This window comes from Glandiceps talaboti, chromosome 7 (genome assembly GCF_964340395.1).
Source record: "Glandiceps talaboti chromosome 7, keGlaTala1.1, whole genome shotgun sequence".
NCBI lineage: Eukaryota > Metazoa > Hemichordata > Enteropneusta > Spengelidae > Glandiceps > Glandiceps talaboti.
In genome coordinates this window covers 19,551,447-19,575,408 of record NC_135555.1, presented here as the reverse complement: position 1 = coordinate 19,575,408, position 23,962 = coordinate 19,551,447, and the positions used below count along the sequence as shown (strand labels likewise).

The 23,962-nt window shown below is 35.8% G+C and overlaps 2 protein-coding genes and 1 pseudogene across 2 annotated transcripts in view; 1 reads left to right on the top strand and 2 right to left on the bottom strand.

Moving 5' to 3' along the window:
* Positions 1-1,406: 1,406 nt before the first annotated feature.
* On the bottom strand, positions 1,407-13,263 carry LOC144438061 (uncharacterized; annotated as a pseudogene).
* On the bottom strand, positions 2,527-5,202 carry LOC144437302 (uncharacterized). Its single transcript, XM_078126226.1, has 3 exons — positions 5,100-5,202; positions 2,600-2,776; positions 2,527-2,558 (listed from the first exon to the last, which is right to left on the bottom strand). The coding sequence occupies exons 1-3, from the start codon at positions 5,200-5,202 to the stop codon at positions 2,527-2,529; spliced, it is 312 nt and encodes a 103-aa protein (XP_077982352.1).
* A 6,353-nt stretch (positions 13,264-19,616) lies between the features above and the next one.
* Positions 19,617-23,962, top strand: part of LOC144437805 (uncharacterized) — a 4,420-nt gene continuing 74 nt past the window's right edge. Inside the window, exons 1-4 of the mRNA XM_078126830.1 lie at positions 19,617-19,885; positions 20,528-20,917; positions 21,558-21,719; positions 22,305-23,962. The exon at positions 22,305-23,962 is cut by the window's right edge and continues 74 nt beyond it. Coding sequence (XP_077982956.1) covers positions 19,804-19,885; positions 20,528-20,917; positions 21,558-21,719; positions 22,305-22,738 — 1,068 coding nt within the window. The 5' untranslated portion in view covers positions 19,617-19,803 and the 3' untranslated portion in view covers positions 22,739-23,962. The remainder of the gene's footprint in view (positions 19,886-20,527; positions 20,918-21,557; positions 21,720-22,304) is intronic.

Genomic DNA, 23,962 nt, shown 5'->3' with positions numbered 1-23,962 from the left:
AGCATTTCAATACTGAGTTCAGTGTTTTACAAGTAAGATGCCGTATGTGATTTGAATTATCATAAGATAAGTTGTTATTCTTGCACTCAAAATTGTAGTTCATATACTTCATAATGGTATGAACCACACAGTTCCTTTTGATCGTTATCACAATAGTGTTCTAATCAGTACACAGAAAGAGTCAGTGGATGCGGGATCCCGTGGTGTTTATACTTTGAGCAATCGCAACCCTGTAGTTGATGAAGTTGTATTTTGGAAAGTAATATAAACTTTATTACGTAAAAGAATGGAAAACATACAACAGATGAAATACAAGAGAAAGTAAAAAGAAAGAAAGAAGATACACCTCTCAGTCACAAAAATCCAGTAAAATAGATTCCATTTGTATATAAACGTATGTAATTTTCTTAACATGGTAAATTTGTACTTGTCTATACTTTATATAATAAAAATAAATTAAAGCGAAAACATGGATGAAATTAGGAATCTGACTTTTAAATCTGCAGCTCTAAATAAAGTGTTTACAGAGAAAAATAAGATAGCTTAGCAGGAGGTTTTCATGTTTTTATCATTAAACTTATAACCAAGAATAAAATCTTTTTTGGTCAAACTTATTTTGATTCCTATAATAGCTTTCCACTATTGTGTAGATTTATGCCAGAAAACGATTACTTGCCTTCATGAAAAAAGGCAGTGTTCAATAGACTCGGGTCACTCCCCACAAATGTTCCAAAGAGCAGATTCAATCCTAGTCATGAGGCCAGTGCGTTTGTTCGGAGACAGTCAACTACCCATCGTTTTACAAGGGGTGGTTTATATATGTACTATTACACTGACTGACAGTCACTTAGAAGTAAAATACTTGACTTGACCCATAATGTTTTCTCATAATTTTTGGGTTTTACACCTAAATTTAAAGTTTCCAATTCAATATTGTGTATTTTCATGTTCCTTGATCTCAATTCTACCTTCTGAAATAGATTTTCAAACTATTACAGATTTATCAGATTTTATATTATATTATATTATATTATATTATATTATATTATATTATATTATATTATATTATATTATAATCATGTTCTGTTAGCAGATACCTTACCATGCTAGGTCTAAAATATCACAAAATTATCATTTTAGAATAATCTAAATAAAAAATCTGGCTCTAGATAGTTTCATGCACATTTCCTACAAGATATTCACATCCACCTAGATATCATTTCATAGGGTACATAGATTATGAAAAATATGGACAACCTTAACAATATAATCAGGACGTCTGATAAACTAAACTCTGGCCAACTGGGTATTACATATGAATGTTTTTTTTTTATTTGTATCAATTCTCGTGAAATATCATCTTAGAAATTTCATTAAAATGTTTATTTTACTTAATGATACAAATATCATTTATCATCTGTATGGAGTCTCATATGAGCATTTAGATTAGTTCCTTGGTGAAAACCTTTACCACATTCCTTACATACAAATGGTCTTTCTTTTGTGTGGATTCTCATGTGTACTTTCAAATGATCACTACGAACAAAACTTTTATCACACTCTTTACATACAAACAGTCTTTCATTTGTATGGATTCTCATGTGTACTTTCAAAGCACTACTTTGAGTAAAACTTTGACCACACTCCTTACATACAAATGGTCTTTCGTTTGTGTGGAATCTCATGTGTACTTTCAGATGACTATTTTGAGTAAAACGTTTCCTACACTCCTTACATACAAATGGTCTTTCATTTGTATGGATTCTCATGTGTACTTTCAAAGCACTACTTTGAGTAAAACTTTGACCACACTCCTTACATACAAATGGTCTTTCATTTGTGTGGATTCTCATGTGTACTTTCAAAGCACTCCTTTGAGTAAAACTTTTACCACACTCCTTACATACAAATGGTCTTTCATTTGTATGGATTCTCATGTGTACTTTCAAAGCACTACTTTGAGTAAAACTTTGACCACACTCCTTACATACAAATGGTCTTTCATTTGTGTGGATTCTCATGTGTGCTTTCAAATTACCACTTTGGGCAAAACTTTGACCACACTCCTTACATACAAATGGCCTTTCATTTGTATGGATTCTCATGTGTACTTTCAAAGCACCACTGTGAGTAAAACTATGACCACACTCCTTACAAACAAATGGTCTTTCATTTGTATGGATTCTCATGTGTACTTTCAAATTACCACTACGAACAAAACATTTATCACACTCTTTACATACAAATGGTCTTTCATTTGTATGGATTCTCATGTGTACTTTCAGATCCCCACTTTGAGTAAAACGATGACTACACCAGTTACATACAAATGGTTTTTTATTTGTATGGATTCCCATGTGCCTTTTGAGATGATTACTTTGAGAAAAACTTTGATCACACTTCTTACATACAAACGGTCTTTCATTTGTATGGACTCTCATGTGCCTTTTCAGATCGCTATTTTGAGTAAAACCTTTACTACAGTGTTCACATACAAATGACCTTTCATTGATGTGCATTCCACTGTCACTTATAACACAATAGTTTATACAATGATCCTGAGAGTCTGGTAGAGTCTGTTCATTGCTAATATTATCACTATTTTCACATGCAATTGTAGTTTGTGGAGGATTCTGGTTCTCTTTAACCACTAACACATCACAGTCACTTCTTGTACTATACTCTATACAATGCTCCTTAGTGTCTTCTTCAACCATAACTTCATCCAATGTAACAAGTCCATGTTGACAAAGACAATCTATTATCATGCATATATCTGTTGACACAAAGCATAAAGAATAAAGATGTTAGTTAAGTGACTCACTGATCACATATGTAAACATTTTAATATTATCCTTCATTGTTAAAACGGCAGTGATCATCTGAAAACTATATTAGAGGGTTCTCATTTAGCCAGTGTAGTTGACTCTGAGTTGACTCTAGTGTTACCTAACCTAAAAAAAGTAAATATGAACAGTAAATGTTCACTCTGAATAGGGTTAGATTTAATAGGTCAGGTACAATACGAGTTTAGAGTTGACTTATCTTTTGTGTCTGACACACAATTCCATTTGATTATGTAAGTGTATAGTTTCCTAGATAAGGAGGGTTCCAGGGTTAAAGTACAGGGTTGCTGCTAAATGATTGGACTAAATGAAGGCTATGCTAATATTAAATTGGATGACTTTGGTATGTGATCTGTGTCAGGTACAAAAGTCCAGTGTGACTGGACTCCCAAATCCAGCTTATTAGTTTTAGTACTTTGTGATGCCTCAGAGTGAAACTCCATAGTATATGTCACTAACCAATTTCATCCATAAATGTGATATATATGAATGCAAAAGTGTAACAAACAACCATGATTCAGACAACCTCATAACAGATGTAAACAATACCCTGGTAGACACACACATGACATGACATCACATGGATAGCAGAAACTAAATGATGTGGTATTGTGCTGTGTAAGTCTTACTCAGGGATACTGACTAAACAACACCATAATGCACTGTATTTCTCTTATGTGTCAAGAAGATTCCTTGGGATTAGTGGAAACGACAGACTGACCAAAAACATAAGAATTATGCATGCTTAGGCGAAAAAAAGAAGAGAGAGAATTGTTTCTGGTCAGGACAGTTTGTCTAAAATGATGACATGATTTTTTTTTAAATTCTCGACAAACATGTCACTCAGTCTACTATTTATGGCAGTTAAGTTACTGGTGTTTTTATTTAGTACTTTAGCATGAGTGTGTGTGGGGGGCAGGTGTCATTTGCTTGTTCATGATTTGCTCTGCAGTTGCCTTCACTGTATTAGGGAGAGTTATTTTTGTGTTTCCCCATGGATCTGCAGACTGTATGGGCTGGCTAAACATGAAAACACTGACTGACACAAGGGTATTTAAATAGTTTGCATGGTTTGCCGAAAGTTATCTTCTTTTTTGGCTACTTATAAACAACCATTTTTTTTTAAATTTACCATTAATGTTGTGAACCATTTGTGTATTGAAGTAAAGATCTCTACATAAACCTTCACTGAAAAATAGTATCAATGGCTCTGTAGCACAACTGTCCAGTTTGTGATAATTGTTTTTTAACAGCATTAATTCACATTCCAATTCATCCTTGTTGCTACCTAAGAACTATGCACCATCACTTCAGTGTTGATATGCATGGACAGTTTTATAGTTAGTGGATGACTTCATGTCACTTCGTTGAATATTTATCAACTTGCCTAACTCATCCTGTTGGTAGTTTTGCCATATACACCACTAGTTGCTATATGTGTGGTCTTGTTGCTAGGACAGTAGTTATACTTATATGTTTACTTTTGAATGTTTATTCATGTGTGCATTAATCTATGTTATCTTTGCAATATGCGCAGTTATTTTACTGTTGCTATGTGCATGGCCTTGTTGCTAAGCATAAAATACAAATCCACATTTACAGTTGCTTGAGGAGTGATGTCGTTACTAGGCATATAGCATACATATTTTTGATTGTGTAGTCACTTGCAAACCCAACTATATTGCTATCTTTGCAAAATGTGTAGACATATAGTCATTACTAAGGGTGTAGTCATGGTTGCTATGGCCATTTGTGACTATATCTTGAACAATGTCAGCAGAATAACTCCTCTAGAAACATCCTCATAAAACGTTAGTCCCCACTCACAAAGTCGTCTTCGAGATAAAAAAAATTTGATAAAATTTCATATTTTTAGAGCTACTGCACAAGTGTTTGGAACCCAATACAATAGCAAAAAGCCCCAAAATTGTGTAAAAGGTTTGCTATTGTATGTTCAATAACAAACATATCACACATTTATTAATAATTTGCAGACGTGGTCTGTAATAATTCATGTTGATTTCTCAAGTAAGATACCATGATAAAATTGTGTTAGAATTAAAAATCCAAACTAGATATCCAATCCTCTTCCATATTACCACTTTAATGAGTTCATCTTTGGTAAAAAGCAGTTTCACTATATTTAATTCAAATCCTAGACTACTGGATTGAAAATCTCTGCAAATAACAAACTTGTTATCAAATCAATATTCTACAATGGAGTGAGTGGTGTGATGTTTTAAAACAACATACCTTTGTCAGAGAGTGTATTATTCTCAAGTCGGTAACGTAACACTTGATATGCTTCATTCAAGTCTCGTTCATATCGACTAAATACCAACTCTTCATTGTCCATTTTTGAAACTGAAAGAAAATGCAAATTCAGTCACCGTTTAGAAAAAAGAAGAAAAAATATTGCATATTTTGCCCACTGGGGGCGCTGTTTGAAGAACAGCATGCAACGATGGAACCCACGATGCAAGCATTGAAGATTTTCAGATGATAGTATGTATCACAAACAAGATTTTCAAGACCATGTTTTTATATGTGGTAACAGAATGGACTCATGAACAGAAACTTGTGGGACGCCGTAGTTACGCTCAGAATGTAGCTATTAACTGTAATACATGATATAGTATGGGCATTGCAATGTGCTCTCGGGCGGGTCATGATCACGAGTGTTCATTTAGTCAATTTTGTCCGAATATTTCACTGTCAAATTACTCTACGGGGTCAGGTACCTACCTAGAGTTTATCTTACTTGATATAGTGAGTGATTGAAGGAAAGGACCCACGATCCGGGAGATAGTCGCTCAAACAACTAACTGGGATTGTCACGAAGCTGCACTGAGCTGAGACACCAAGGTCGATGTTTACAAGCTCGGTCAAGTGTTATCGCACATGCGCAATCAGTTCAGTTCTATAAATTAATCAAAGCAGTATAAAAATGATTCGTTGCCTCAGACCTGTACGCCCCTTTCAAACTTTAATAACTAGCTGAAAGTGATATATTTTTTCAGATTCAGTGAAGAAGTTTCACTTCTAAAATCACAGTGCCACTGAAGAAAACACATCGCAAAATGTTTGGTTCGGGCATGAATTATTTTAGGAGAAATGTTTACCTCATCCGTTTTTCATTGGAAGTCTTTGTCCGAATGTAGTGATATATTGTAACTTTCATGATAGATATGTGAAAAAAAAACATTAATAAAATAAGACTTCCATGAGAACAATCTCTATAGAATGCACTAGCTGTGCACAACTGCAAGATTTTTTGAAACTGTTTTGTAATAATGACTTAATCATATTACACATGTATCATACACCCTGCACAGTATTGAAACACCTCTGGGTGAAAGTATATATATATATATATATATATATATATATATATATATATATATATATATATATATATATATATATATATATATATATATATATATATATATATATATATATATATATATATATATATATACATGGTACAATATATCCTATCATAGTATTTTTTTAATCCGCACCCAAAAATCAGTACCCATATGAATTACAATGTTAATGTATATCTGCATGTATGCATATATGTATGTATGTATTATGTTTTGGATTTTGATGGATGAAAAAATTCCCTTTTCTACAATGGCATATAGCCTTGTCTGAAATGTGGTACATGTAAATATTTGTTCATGTCCCTGTTTCTTACATGAATTCTTTAATATTACTTATTAGTTCAAGCATAACTATAAATATACATATACATGTATTCCCTAGCTATCACACTAGTTACAGAACATGTCCTGTAAACGCTTGGCTGTTTCACAATCAGTGCTTCACTTGGGGCAAAAGTGAACTTGAAGGTTTCGGAATGGTAATCCTCATAGATTTATAAAAGAAGTTAATCTAAAATGTTCCCTACTCATCAGTATGAACTTGTCAGAAGGGATTAATACACTTTCTATTTTGGACACTACATGTTATTGACACTACAAATCACCACATCTCATCAAATTCCAGTTTCTATTATACACTAGGTATGATCACCTAAAGTTCTCTAACATACCAGTGTCTTTACTATACATGCAATATTAATGCCACTATACCAATGTTACTGGGCCATTTTTACGTGACATGGGAAACTCATTTAAAACTTACATTTACGTTAGCTATTCGAAGCTTGGAAATATTACCTAAAAGGCTATGAATAACCTAAAAATTGCCGTAATAGAAGCAAAAAACTGCAGATCTGCCAGGGGGAAACCCCCAAGGACTCCCTCACCCCCAGAAGTCACTCATGCATTCTACCAACAATCGGATGCACCAACAACCTTTTTACTGATATAATGGTATTAATCTTTTCTTAAATATGTTCACCCAATTCTAACTTGAGATGATAGTCTTTTAAAGATGTGAAATGTTTGCCAAGGTAGTCTAAAATTTCCTTAAACTCCAAATCTCCCCTACCAATGATACTAACAGTAGATGTGCTGACCTTTACTACATGTATATAATGATGCTATTTAACTGTTTAAGAACATATTTGAACCCTATGTAAGTTATAAAGAATAGTTTCTGATACTTGACGGTGCTGTCTTGTAAAGCATGGATTGATGAGTTATTGCTTGAAAGGGTCTGAATAGCCTAAAATTGGTTTTAAGTGTAAAAATCCTCCAGGGCTTCTAGAGGGAGACCCCTTGGACCCCCACATGTGGTGGACATATCCCAGTCTCAAGCTCTTCCCCTCTTACTGTCAAGATGCTATCAAAGTGTATAGTATTTCAACCCTGTGTGGTTGCTTTTTACATGTTGGTGCTGTCTTGTAAAGCTTGGAAATTATTGTCTGAAAGGGTCTGAATAGTCTCAAAATTGACTTTTCAGAGTAAAAAACCTCCAGGACTTCTAGGGGGAGACCCCCTAGGAACCCCCCCCCCCCCACTACATGAGGTGTACACATCCCAGTCTCAAGCTCTTCCCCCTACCTCTTACTGTCAAGATGCTATCAAACTTAATATTTCAAAATATTTTTCCTTTTTACATGTTGGTGCTGTCTTGTAAAGCTTGGAAATTATTGTCTGAAAGGGCCTGAATAGTCTCAAAATTGACTTTTCAGACCTTCAGACTTTTGGACCCCCATAAGATATATACATATTTCCTGCTCAAGCTTTCCCAAACCTTTCACTGTCAAGATGTTATTAATCTCCTTTTGGAATATATTTACCCCAAGTAGTCAATAATTATAATAGTGCTAACCCCGGGGGCGGGGGGGGGGGTCATCATGTTTTAGAATTAAGTGACAGGGGGTCAGCCTGTTTTTGGTTTTACAGATAGGGGGGTCAGTGACTTTGTGTCGGCCCAATTTAAGAATCCAACGCCCCCCCCCCCCCAGGCTGAAGAAACTGACCGGTCCCTAAAATCGACAGTCGGTATCTGGAGGTGTTTTGGTGGTTTAATATCTTATACTAATTTTAATGAGCCTTCACAGGTGGGTGGATGGAATCAGGCCCAGGCTGTTGCCTAAAATATGACCCTCCCCCCGATTGACTCTGTTGTGCTAAAAAGGTGTTGCGCCCCCCCCCCCCACTTTTCCTTTAAGCTATGACCCTCCCCCTGTTAAAATTTTTCAAAAACATTCATTTTGGTGTAAGTGCTGACAGACATGTAAAAATACATTAGTCCCAGAATCAATTGCTATCACCACTGCCACAACATTGAACATTTTAGAGGTATTGGTTATTTCCCAACTACCAGCACAGAAGTGAATTTGTGTGAAATTGGCAACGGAATAATTAACATCTGTGTTTGGATTTCATTGGCTGAGCTGAAGGCCAGAAAACTAACTTCCAAACACTAGATGTGCACATCACACTCCTGATATTTTCGCATCCGAGGTCAACACCTGCACAATGTTATAGTGGTAGCCAACCGTTACCGTTTTACGCCTTTAAGACCCACTGTGACTTCGATTCTCTCGTCACTTCACACCTGACAAGTAATACACTACATGGTTGTCAGCAGTGACTTCATCGATTGACACGGTCTGATGATATTACGGTACCTGTACAGTACCTAATTCTAACACTAACCTTAACAATGACCCTAACCCTAACTGATGTGCCAGCAGTGGGAAGCCGAATTCCACAAGAAATGAAAATCTAGATAATTTTTGAGTCAAAGAAAGATGTGTCCCTCCCCTTCTCCCATTTTGTAAAACGTGACCCATCCCCAAGAATCGATCGCACGCACGCACACACACACACACACACACACACATCCATACATACATAAACCGCACTTGACATACAAGCAGACATGCATGCATGCGCAGGCAGGCATCCACACATATACCTACATATACATAGGTTAGTTATTTTATTCACTGTACTAGATAAATATAGATACCCAAAACACAAGACAACGGTACGCTAACATAATTTTGATTCATTAAAATAAACAAGTAACATGCCGTATATGATTTGAATTATCATAAGATAAGTTGTTATTCTTGTACTCAAAACAGTTTTTCATATACTTCATATTGGTATAAACCACACAGTTCCTTTTGATCGTTATCACAATAGTATTCTAATCAGTACACAGAAAGAGTCATTGGATGCGGGATCCCGTGGTGTTTATAATTTCAGTAATCGCAACCCTGCAATTGATGAAGTTGTATTTTGGAAACTAAATTAAACTTTATTACGGAAAAGAATGGAAAACATACAACTGATGAAATACAAGAGAAAGTAAAAAGAAAGATAGAAGATACACCTCTCAGTCACACAAATCCAGTAAAATAGATCCCATTTGTACATAAACGTATGTAATTTTCCTAACATGGTAAATTTGCACTTGTCTATACTTTATATAATAAAAATAAATTAAAGCGAAAAAATGGATGAAATTAGGAATCTGACTTTTTAAATCTGCAGCTCTAATTAAAGTGTTTACAGAGAAAAATAAGATAGCTTAGCAGGAGGTTTTCATGCTTTTATCATTAAACTTATAACCAAGAATAAAATCTTTTTTGGTCACACTTATTTTGATTCCTATAATAGCTTTCCACTATTGTGTAGATTTATGCCAGAAAACGATTACTTGCCTTCATGAAAAAAGGCAGTGTTCAATAGACTCGGGCCACTCCCCACAAATGTTCCAAAGAGTAGATTCAATCCTAGTCATGAGGCCTGTGCGTGTGTTCGGAGACAGTCAACTACCCATCGTTTTACAAGGGGTTGCTTATATATGTACTATGACACTGACTGACAGCCACTTAGAAATAAAGTACTTGACTTGACTCATGAGGTATCCTCGTAATTTGGGGATTTTAAACCTAAATTTAAAGTTTTCATTTCAATATTGGGTATTTTTATGTTCCTTGATCTCTATTCTACCTTCTGAAATAGATTTTCAAACTGACATTTATCAGATTTTATATTATATTATATTATATTATATTACAATATATTATATTATATATTATATTATATTATAACCATGTTTAGTAAGCAGACACCTTACCATGCTAGGTCTAAAATATCAAAATTATCATTTTAAAATAGTCCAAAAAATACCGCAAATGGCGTTGTAGAATAACTGTACAGTTTTTAAAAATGTTTATCCATATGCTATTTCATGCTAACAATAGGTGTTCATTTGCTGAATCCAGTTGCCTATCCAACCATGTTCTTATCTTTGCGATATACACGATCATTTGGATGTTGCTATGGACGTGATCATGTTGCTAGCTATATTTGCATATATTTTTGAATGTTTTTGTTCACCTGTGTATGAATTCCTGATATTATTTTTGCAATATACGTGATCATTTGGCTGTTGCTATGGGCGTGGTCTTGTTGCTAGGCAACTTTACATACATTTTTTGAATATTTATTCGATTGTCTATTAATCCCTGTTATCTTTGCAATATGTGTGATCATTTGGCTGTTGCTATGGGCGTGGTCTTGTTGTTAGGCACATTTGCATACATTTTTAAATATTTAGTCATTTATCTTCAATTCCTGTTCATCTTTACGATATACGTGATTATTTGGTTGTTGCTATGGGCGTGATCAAGTTGCTAGGCAAATTTACGTACATTTTTAATGTTTATTCAATTGTCTATTAATCCCTGTTATCACCGCAATATGTGATTATTTGGTTGTTGCTATGGGCGTGGTCTTGTTGCTAGGCACATTTGCATAACATTTTTGAATGTTTATTCATGTCTTTCAATTCCTGTTGTTACCGTCGCAATATATGTGATCAGTTGGCTGTTGCTATGGGCGTGGTCTTGTTGCTAGGTAAATTTACATACATTTTTGAATTTTTACTCCATTGTCTATTAATTCCTGTTATCTTTGTGAAATACACTACCGTTTGGCTGTTACTATGGGCGTGGTCATGGTTGCTAGAGATATTTGCATACATTTTTCAAAATGTTTTCTCACTTGCCAACCAGAAGATGTTGTTAATTAAACAAAATATACTGCCATTTGGTTGTTGCTAAGGGTGCGGTCATAGTTGCTTGAGCCAATTTTGTCAACATGTTTTGAAGAAAATCTGCAGAATAACTCTTTCAGAAATATCTCACTAAGTTTCAGACTCATTGACCAAGTACTTTTTGAAATATAAGTTTTTGACCACAAATGAACATTTTTACACCTAATTGGCATATCGCTCTTGTAATCATTGTATACTTAATGTTTCTTCGTCCATACACCCCTAGATGCATTCCCATTAAATTTCAGCCCAATGTGCTCAGTGGTTTTGGAATTATAGATTTTTGACCAAAAAGGCACATTTGTAGCCCTAATTTGCATATCACTGATGGGACCATCAATAAATGAACAATTCTTAGTAAAAACACCCTGAAAACCGTTTCACCTGGTGTTAAGATCATTTTGATTTGAACAATTTCACAACTAGACACCCAAGGTAATGGACCCATCAAATATCATGGCAATCGGTTCAGCGGTTTTGACTTTAAGTTGTTTACACACACACACACACACACACACACACACACACACAGACGTGGGTGATCCATATAGCACTACTGAACCTCAGTTCAGTTGTGCTAATAAAAAATCTGGCTCTTGATAGTTTCATGCATATTTCCTACAAGGTATCCACATCCACCTAGATATCATTTCATAGAGTACATAGATTATGAAAAATATGGACAACCTTTTACAGTATAATTATGACGTCTGATAAACTACTCTGGCCAACTGGGTATTACATATGAATGTTTTTTTTATTTGTATAAATTCTCATGTCTAATTTCATATTAGAAATTTCATTAAAATGTTTACTTAATGATACAAATATCATTTATCATCTGTATGGTGTCTCATGTGAGCATTTAGATTAGTTACTTGGTGAAAACCTTTACCACATTCCTTACATACAAATGATCTTTCATTTGTGTGGATTCTCATGTGATCTTTCAAAGCACCACTTTGAGTAAAACTTTGACCACACTCCTTACATACAAATGGTCTTTCATTTGTATGGATTCTCATGTGTAATTTCAAAATACCACTTTGAGTAAAACTTTGTCAACACTCCTTACGTGCAAATGGTCTTTCGTTTGTGTGGATTCTCATGTGTACTTTCAAAGCATCACTGTGAGCATAGACCCTACACCTACTGGTGTAGGGTCTATGCTGTGAGTAAAACGTTTACCACACTCCTTACATACAAATGGTCTTTCATTTGCATGGCGTCTCATGTGTACTTTCAGATCCCCACTTTGAGTAAAACGATGACTACATCAGTTACATACAAATGGTCTTTTATTTGCATGGATTCCCATGTGCCTTTTGAGATGATTACTTTGAGTAAAACTTTGACCACACTTCTTACATACAAACGGCCTTTCATTTGTATGGATTCTCATGTGTACTTTCAAAGTACCACTGTGAGTAAAACGTTTACCACACTCCTTACATACAAATGGTCTTTCATTTGTATGGATTCTTATGTGTACTTTCAAAGCACCACTTTCAGTAAAACGTTGACCACACTCCTTACATGCGAATGGTCTTTCATTTGTATGGATTCTCATGTGGCTTTTCAGATCACTACTTTGAGCAAAACTTTGACCACACTCCTTACATACAAATGGTCTTTCATTTGTATGGATTCTCATGTGTACTTTCAAAGTGCCACTGTGAGTAAAACTTTGACCACACTCCTTACATACAAATGGTCTTTCATTTGTATGGATTCTCATGTGTACTTTCAAAGCATCACTTTGAGTAAAACTTTTACTACACTCTTCACATACAATTGGTCTTTCATTTGTGTGGATTCTCATGTGTACTTTCAAAGCATCACTGTGAGTAAAACGTTTACCACACTCCTCACATACAATTGGTCTTTCATTTGTGTGGATTCTCATGTGTTCTTTCAAAGCACCACTTTGAGTAAAACTTTTACTACACTCTTCACATACAAATGACCTTTCATTGGTGTGTATTCCTTTGTCATCACTTATAACACTATTGTTTATACAATGCTCCTCAGAGTCTGGTAGGGTCTGTTTATTGCTAATATCACTACTTTCACATGCAATTGTAGTTTGTGGAGAATTTTGGTTCTCATTAATCACTAACACATCACAGTCACTTCTTGTACTATACTCTATACAATGCTCCTCAGTGTCTTCTTCAACCATGACTTCATCCAATGTAACAAGTCCATGTTGACAAAGACAATCTATTACCATGAATTTATCTGTTGACACAAGGAATAAAGATGTTAGTGACGTGACTCGCTGATCACATATGTAAATCAACATTTTAATATTATCATGAATTGTTAAAAAGACAGTGATCATCTGAAGACTATATTAGGGGTCCCCATTTAGCCAGTTTAGTCGACTCTGAGTTGACTCTACTCTAACCGAACCTAAAAAAAAAGTAAATATGAACAGTAAATGTCCACTCTGAATAGGGTTAGATTTAATAGGTCAGGTACAACACGAGTTTAGAGTTGACTTATCTTTTGTGTCTGACACACAATTCCATTTGATTATGTAAGTGTATAGTTTCCTAGATAAGGAGGGTTCCAGGGTTAAAGTACAGGGTTGCTGCTAAATGATTGGACTAAATGAAGGCTATGCTAATATTAAATTGGATGACTTTGGTATGTGGTCTGTGTCAGGTACAAAAGTCCGGTGTGACTGGACTCCCAAATCCAGCTTATTAGTTTTAGTACTTTGTGATGCCTCAGAGTGAAACTCCATAGTATATGTCACTAACCAATTTCATCCATAAATGTGATATATATGAATGCAAAAGTGTAACAAACAACCATGATTCAGACAACCTCATAACAGATGTGAACAATACCCTGGTAGACACACACATGACGTCACATGGATAGCAGACACTAAATGATGTGGTATTGTACTGTGTAAGTCTTTCTCAGGGATATTGACTAAACAACACCATAGTGCACTGTATTTCTCTTATGTGTGAAGAAGATTCCTTGTGATTAGTGGAAATGACAGACTGACCAAAAATATATGTATTATGCATGCTTAGGCAAAGAAATAAGAGAGAGAATTGTTTCTGATCAGGACATGTTTGTCTAAAATGGCACAACTGTCCTGTTTTTTGATAATTGTTTAACAGTATTAACTCACATTCCAATTCATCCTTGTTGATACCTAAACACTATGCACCATCACCTTAGTGTTGATATGCATGGTCAGTTTTTTAGTTGCTGGATGACTACATGTCATTTCATTAAAGATACATATGAACTAACTGAATTAGGGAGGGTTATTTTTGTGTTTCCCCACAGATCTGCAGACTGCATGGGCTGGCCAAACATGGAAAATAAAGACTGACACAGGGGTATTGAAGTGATGAACACACTGAGCAGAAACAATTATCTTTTTTGGCTACTTAACAACCAGTTTTTTTAAATTACCCTGAATGTTGTGAACCATTTGTGTATTGAAGTAATGATCTTTATATAAACCTTCACTGAATAATAGTATCAATGGCTCTGTAGCACAACTGTCCAGTTAGTGATAATTGTTGTAACAGTATTAATTCACATTCCAATTCATCCTTGTTGCTACCTAAGCACTATGCACCATCACTTTAGTGTTGATATGCATGGACAGTTTTATAGTTAGTGGATGACTACATGTAATTTCATTGAATATTTAACAACTTGCCTAACTTGTCCTGTTGTTAGTTTTGCCATATACACCACTAGTTGCTATGTGTGTGGTCTTGTTGCTAGGTACATCAATCTATGTTATCTTTGCAATGTGCATTGTTATTTGACTTGCTATGTGCATGGCCTTGGAGCTGAGCATAAAATACACATCCACATTGGCCAAGTAAACTCATTTTACAGTTGCCTTAGGAGGGATCTCATCACTAATGTATGCAAAATGTATAGCCATATAGTTGTTGCTAAGGGTGTAGTCATGGTTGCTAGGGCCATTTGTGACTATATCTTGAACAATATCGGCAGAATAACTCCTCTAGAACCATCCTCATTAAACGTTAGCCCCCATTCACAAAGTAGCTTTAGAGATATAAATGTTTGATAAAATTTCATATTTCTAGAGCTACTGCACATGTTTGGAACTTAATACCTTAGCAAAATGCCGAATAATTGTGTAAAAGAATTGTTCTAAAGAACAACTGTAGCACAACTGTACACTTTTTGAAAATGTTTATCCATATGCTAGTCCATGCTAACATTAGGTGTTCATTTGCAGAATCCAGTTGCCTATTCAACCATGTTGTTATCTTTGTGGAATACACGATCATTTGGCTGTTGCTATGGGCGTTGTCATGTTGCTAGGCACATTTGCATACATTTTTTAATGTTTATTCATCTGTCTTCCAATTCCTGTTTGTTATCTTTGTCATATAGGTGATTATTTGGTTGCTGCTGTGGGCGTGGTCTTGTTGCTAGGCAAATTTACATACATTTTTTTGAATATTTATTCAATTGTCTATTTATCCTTATCTTCGCAATATATGTGATTATTTGGCTGTTGCTATGGGCGTGGTCTTGTTGCTAGGCACATTTGCATACATTTTTTGAAGGTTTATTCATCTGTCTTCCAATTCCTGTTTGTTATCTTTGCGATATACATGATTATGTGGTTGTTGCAATGGGTGTGGTCTTGTTGCTAGGCAAATTTACATACATTTTTCGAATATTTATTCAATTGTCTATTAAACCCTGTTGTTATCTTTGGGAAATACGAGACCGTTTTGCTATTACTATGGTCGTGGTCATGGTTGCTCTGGATATTTGCATACATTTTCAAATGTTTACTCACTTGCCTTCCAGAAGATGTTGTTATTTAATTGCCATTTGATTGTTGCTAAGAGTGTGGTCATGGTTGCTAGGGCCGATTTTTTCAACAAATTTTGAAGAAAATCTGCAGAATAACACTTTCAGAAACATCTCACCAAGTTCCAGACTCACTGACCAAGTACTTTTTGAGATATAATTTTTTGACCAAAATGAACATAATTTGCATATCACTCATGAAATCACTGTATGCTTAATATTTCTCCCTCAATACATCCCTAAATACATTGCCATTAAATTTCAGCCCAATCTGCTCAGTGGATTTGGAATTATAGATTTTGACCAAAAAGACACATTTTTAGAACTAATTTGCATATCACTGCTAAAACCATCATATCATGAAGATTTATTAGTAAAAACGCCCTGAAGAATGTTTCCCCCTAATTTCAGCCCAATCTGCCAAGTTGTTTTTGAGTTTAAGTTCTTTTACCAAAAATCACATTTTTTAAACCAAAATCACAAACCGGGGGTAAGATCATTTTGATTTGAACAATTTCCCAACTTGACACCCAAGGTAATGGACCCACCAAATATCATGGCAATTGGTTCAGCGCTTTAAGTTGCACACACACACACACACACACACACACACACACACACACACACACACACACACACACACACACAGACGCTGGGCGATGCCTATAGCACTACTGAACCTCAGTTCAGTTGTTCTAAAAATCCAAAATAGATATCGAATCCTCCTCCATATTACCACTGTAACCAGTTCATCTGTGGTAAAAAGCAGTTTCACTATATTTAATTCAAATCCAGGACTACTGGATTGAAAATCTCTGCAAATAGCAAACTTGTTATCATTATATCAAATCAATATTCTACAATGGAATGAGTAGTGTTATGTTTTAAAACAACATACCTTTGTCAGAGAGTGTATTATTCTCAAGTCGGTAAAGTAACACTTGATATGCTTCATTCAAGTCTCGTTCATATCGACTAAATACCAACTCTTCATTGTCCATTTCTGAAACTGAAAGAAAATGCAAATTTAGTCACCGTTTAGAAAAAAAAGACCAAACATTGTAAGCTTATATTTCGACCACTTGGGCGTTGTTTGAAGAACAGTATGCAACCATGGAACCCACGATGCAAGCATTGAAGATTTTCAGATGATAGTTAAGTATGTATCACAAACAAGATTTTCAAGACCATGTTTTTATATGTGGTAACAGAATGGACTCATGAACAGAAACTTATGGGACGCCGGCGTGCTGACGTACTAGTTACGCTCAGAATGTACATGACATAATTTCATAAATTGCATTGCAAAGTGTTCATTATATCGGACGGGTCATGATCACGAGTGCTCATTTAGTCAATTTTGTCCGAATATTTCACTGTCAAAATACTCTACAAGGTTAGGTACCTACCTAGAGTTTATCTTACTTGTTATAGTCTAGTGAGTGATTGAAGGAGAGGACCCAGGATCCGCTAACACACAACTAACTGGAATTATCAAGCTGCACCGGGGCTGCACAGAGCCGGCCCGAGGTCGATGTTTACGAGCTAGGTCAAGCTAGGTGAAGTCTTATCGCACATGCGCACTTCAGTTCTATAGAGTAATCAGAGCAGTATATATAAAATTCCTTGCCTCAGACCTGCACACCCCTTTCAAACTTTAATAACTAGCTGAAAGTGATATATTTTTTTAAAACACACCGCAAAACGCTTGGTTCGGGCATGAATGATTCAAGTTTAGGAGAAACACTGTTGAAATATTTACCTCATCCGGTGTTCATTGGAAGTGTTTGTCATTGTAGTGATATATTGTAAGTTTTAAGTTTATGATACATACGTGAAAAATATAAATAAAAAAATACCATGAGAACAATCTCTGTAAGACGTACTAGCTGCAACTGCATAACTTTTTAAAACTGTTTTATTAGATATTATGATATACTTGTAATATCATACACCCTGAATTATCTGTCGGTAAACATTGCATTTGTGATAATTTATCCAATCAAACTGATTCGTATGTCCCAAACCAAAAATCAACACCCCTTTGAATTGTGATTTTAAGATACATCTGCGATCTTTACAAAATAGAAATGAAATAAAACTTTTGGTAAGTGATTATCAACGGTAATTAATCCCTTACTAATAATTTCTCTGGTATTTATACAATTACTCTTTCTCTGTTTTGTGATGATCCAACTTCTTAGACTGTAATGACGTCATCGATCGGTCCAGGCTTATCAGTCTGCGCTAACAAAAAAAAAACTGTCGCCGAACAGAATCCACACAGAGAGTCCTCAGTCGTTTGGGGGAAAGGGAGATTAGACAGCGCCCGCAACGGCTGATCTGTCAGTCTACCCACATCTTACTGTAATATCTTCAAACTGGATGGAGTTAAATCTTCATCTCAACACCCCAATATGAATACAGATTATTAAATCTCGCTGTATTTAGTCACACATTTTGTACAAATTTATGTAAGAGGTTAACCATTTGATTTCGGGGTGGGTGGGGGGGGGGCGCGGGAGGAACCAACAATATTTTGATTTTTCTTTTCAATCATCACCATGCACCATGACAGAAAAAAAGTTAATTTTCGAGAGCAGCTAGACAGCAATTCTTTTTGCCAAGTAGCTGTAGGGCTGCAGTATTTTTTTTAAATATATGCTCTCGCTGTAGTGAGTTGGGATCTCCGATTCGATGAAGTAAAGCGCTGATATTTCTTATATCGTTGGGGCTGGATATCCGTCAGACACTGAACGAATTCAAATGTACACACAAGAAGTAGTCAATGCGTCTACTTGAAGTCACTAACAATATACCTGATAAATAAAGTTTGCTGCTTGTATATCGTTGAGGGCGGGATCACTCTGAACCAGTTGTTGCACATTGACATCAACATATATATTCTACTTCAATAAGCCCTTTAAATCTTCCCACTTGGACAAAATACCTGGCAAATATTTAGCATATTGCCATGGATACGTTGTTTTGACGCCGATAGTTTTGACGACAGGAACTTACACCCTTAAATAAATGTTGAGAGCACATACCACGCAAGACAAATTTTACCGTCCATGACTACTCGGCTGCACGTAGTCACTATGTTGATAATATCAATGGTACAACGCAAACAAATCCCGTTGGTCAGGATTGTAAAAAAAAATATAGCGCTCGAGCCCATTTTTGGTGAAAAAGTGTTACAAACATTTCTAGATACGCAAATATAGATTCGCACAGAAGAAAAATTTAGCGTCTAGAAATTAATTCGCAATTGATCAAACAACGACGTGTATTGACATAGAGTGAAGTTGAGTGCACTATTTTTTTCTTTGCGTAGGTACACACCTTCGTTTGATTACTCCAAATTGAACGGTAGTTTTACTGAATAGAATTAACACAATGGATGGGTGACCTTATGTTCGGGGGACACACACAAACGTGTGTACATACGATAATTTGAAATCACACGCGAGACTCAAAACATTGTGTGTATACGAAGGAAAGACAATGGCGAGGCTGTTGGGCTATAGATTGCGATAGAAATTCTGGACCTCACTGTACGGTGGTCGAAGACAGTTCTGGTGATATTGTCTTATATACGCTGAGCTACTAAAATACGATCATGAAGACCTTGTTAGTTATATGTGTATTTGTAACGGTGTTTACGGTAACAGAAACTGGTACAACGCATTACATTACGACAGGTAGGAGGACAACAGCTCATATGTTCCGTTTTGACTGCATTTGTTGATACTCCTTTTCTGAGGAGTCATAACATGAAAAGTCGGCAACTTCTAGCAATCTATACTCAGCCTGGTAGCCCTTGAAGATGTAATGTAGTTCCAATACAAATACTTGTTGATAAAACAATTATAAGAAAAGTGTGGATTGTCTTTAATGCGGCCATCTTCTAAACGATAAAAACAGAGCGGTTCGTCAATTGATTAACGCTATATTCAATTTCTGTACCATCAATTACGTACAAGTGAACGATGGGATTATGTTCATCGATTGATGGACGAAAATGACTTTAAAAAATGGTTTTCAGAACTGTACTTATTTAGAAAGTTTGAATTTTGAAGACTTAGTGTTGTTTACATATAGTGCAGCTGTTGTACCAACAATTTATAGAATTCGATCGAACTTATACATATATATATATATATGAATCATTTTCAAAATGGTGCCGAGATTGCACTGAAGCTTACGGGTGATTATTTCTTGAGAAAATCTTCAGGTAATAACTTGTTACGTTGAACATAATCTGATAAATTGTTAATCAATACGATAATTAGATAGTTGTATTAGTTATAACACAACACACTGAATCGTCTCCTGTTTTTCAGTCAACTTTTCCAACAGATGTGGCGGTTCCTCCAGTGAGTATGGCATCCTCTTACAGTCCCACGGTCAGTCTGGGTCGTTTGACTTCTTCAACACATCCCTTAACTGTCCATTCACTTTCAATGCTAAGTCGCCCTATGATAGAGTAATGCTGGAGTTTAGACACTTTGACATCTCCGTGCGATACGCCGATCCCAGCGTCTGTACGATGGCGTACATGAATATCCACGACGGGTCATCGACTTCGGCAGCCTTCCTTAAGGAGAAGATATGTGGAAGTTCTCGTCCAGACCTGACGTTGTCTACGGGCAGTAGTATGACTATTGACGTGGTAATGGATGGCAATAACACGGTGATGGACTTCCAAGCCGTGCTTACAGCATTTAGAGATGGTAATTATTAATTAGCATTTTTCAATATAATATCACTGCTGTATTGGGTTAGATTTTTAGCGCCGATAATTTGATAGGACAATGTAGCACAGTGTTAGTCTCTGTGTTAGTCTCCATCAACAATTATTGAAAGCTCACTAACATTTTAGAATTGAGGGGAAATTTTGCGTAAAATCCGACTTTTGTTATTTTCCATTAAAGTTTCTTTGTTTCACAGTTAGATTAAATGTACCATTATATATGCGTACATGCCATACTATCAGGGTCTGTATACTAATTTTGTTTATGTCAATCATAACAAAACATTGGTGTGAAGATGTGCATTATCGAATGTCCATCCATCCATCCATCCACCTGTCCATCCGTCAGCGCGTCCGTACGTATGCACGTACACATGCACAGGTACACATACCTACCTACCGATCTATCTACCTACCTACCTACCCGCATGCTTGCTTGCATGCATACACGCACGCACCTACCTATCTATCTATCTACCTACCTACCTACCTACCTACATACATACATACATACATACATACATACATACATACATACATACATACTACTCTTGCAAACTAGTTTGTTTAAGAGATCGCCATCACTATTCATTTTCTCTTTCTTCATTTTCCTTAACAAGAAACTGGTGTCGGAGCGTGTCCTGATCTTGTCACAGACTTTCACTGTGAAACAACAAAACGATGTATATCAACTGAAATGACTTGTTTGTCACCAAACATATCGAATTGTGGCGACGGTGATTATAGTGATCAGTCAAAGAATGCACCCCTTAGCTGTAACGGTGAGTATTATTGATCGTATTGTTCACATAATAATAATTTTGTGAACCCATTGAGACCAGACAAGGTAAAACTTAGAACAGGAGAAAGGACAACTGCAAACAAACGTTGTTAACATTAATATTATTAGATCGTAATTTATGTTGAAGAATAATTGTAGTGGAAATAAACATAAATTTGTTAAAAACATACAAACAAACATACAATCAAGAATATCGGTATTGACCTCACCTACGCACGACGTAAGCAAACGAAACCAAAGCCTCGTCACGTACTGTGATTGGCCATAAAGTCGACTATATTTCTTTCAGATAAAAAAGTACCGGATAAGAATGAGAAACAATTTGATTTTTGTCAGTTAAATGTTTAAATGGGAGAGAGAGAGAGAGAGAGAGAGAGAGAGAGAGAGAGAGAGAGAGAGAGAGAGAGAGAGAGAGAGAGAGAGAGAGAGAGAGAGAGAGAGAGAGAGAGAGAGAGAGAGAGAGAGAGAGAGAGAGAGAGAGAGAGAGAGAGAGAGAGAGAGGGGAGATGCATTTTGTTTATGGTACAATATTCATGGTGTAACAAACTCCTATTCTCTTATACAGAATCCCCGGATTACCTACCATTATGGATAGTACTTGGTATACTTGCAGGACTAGTACCATTCTTGATATATTGGTGTTGTTGGAGACCAGGCTATGTAGAATGGCTTTGCGGCTGTTGGCGTCATAAGAGATGTATTGATCCGTGTAAATGGTGCTCTCGTGGTAGTCGTAATTTCTGTCGGGCTGTGTGTGCTGGTCCCCGAGGATGTTCATGCTGTGGCCCCCGTAATGTTAGTGATTCCTCACAGAGTGGTAACGGCTACAACAAAATGGGTACTGGTCCTTCAAGCAAAAAGGGGGTGTTTGTGACCAACTACACTAACAGTGGCCCTGTTTACGGCAATTCGCCATCTCCCTGGCCATCTAACAGTAGTAAAGGTGACAGTGACTATGATGCAACAAGTGGTTTGCACACAAGAGAGAGTCGCTACTAGCTAGCAAACAAATTGATTATTACATTTCTCTCAGATTTATAATGCATAACCGAAATACAGTAAATTTCACAATACCTTGTAGGTTTTTTTGTTCAGCTATACAACCATGCAGAAATCAACAAGAAACTACACATGCCACACTTCATAGCAAGATCGCATTTTTGCTACATCTAGTCTAACTGAAATAAACCATTTCAATGTATTGCAACTCCATGCAGACATTCGGGCACCAATGTTTGTCTTAGTAACAAAGACCTAATGAAGGTCGTGTAAAATGTCCTTTGCGGTGTTCATTTGATTGTTGTATGGTGACATGTGTAATTCATTTCACTTAGATAAAAATGTAGCAAGAGACTGCACTCATTCAATCAATGTACAGTTTAGTGTGGTTGTATCAAACAGAACAGCTGCACGGTATTGTGAAATTCGCTGTATCAGAATTACTCAATCAGATATCAACATTCTTTCAAAGCATTCTCTGGACGTGAACATAAATACGCATCTCTATATCTTGTCGGACACAAAAGGCTTCCATACAATTCTTTGAAATACCAAATATATGACATTTTTCACACGTATATGTGGTTTGACTTGAATTTTCAAAATTGTCCATACCTTTTTATTTACATTTTTTTTATTTACATGTTTTCATTAATAACAATATTTTCATGAAATATATATTCAAGTATGTCCAGTTGCCAGAGGTGGTTTTGGGGGGTTAACCTTGCAATGTGAGTTATATGATATTTTTTTTGCAGATTCCACCTCAGAAAGGTGTCCTGTTAGCATATCTGACGGGTGCCACTCGCGCACCCCTGGGCATTTTGTTATATCGCGAGAAAACCGAAATACCATGTATTGCTATGGGTAAACTAAACACATGTTTTGGTAGGCTTAATACTTACTGCCTATAAAACCATGTCAAAGTTACTTAAAAGTCATATTTACATGTTACACACTGTATACTATGAATAATCAGTCAATTAAAAATATTTTGTCAAAAGTTCTGGATATTAAAATATCATAATTAGGCCAAAGGTCAACAAAATGTCGCCATTTTCAGTTATTATAAGTTATAGGTAGTGGATGTATTTTCTGTGTATCGTGTGGGTACATCCATATATCATATACATTTTATTCATCAAATCAGGTTATGACACCAGTTACACATTATAAGCTGAGTTATACTGATATTTTGTCTCTAAAACTTAATTACACGAAATT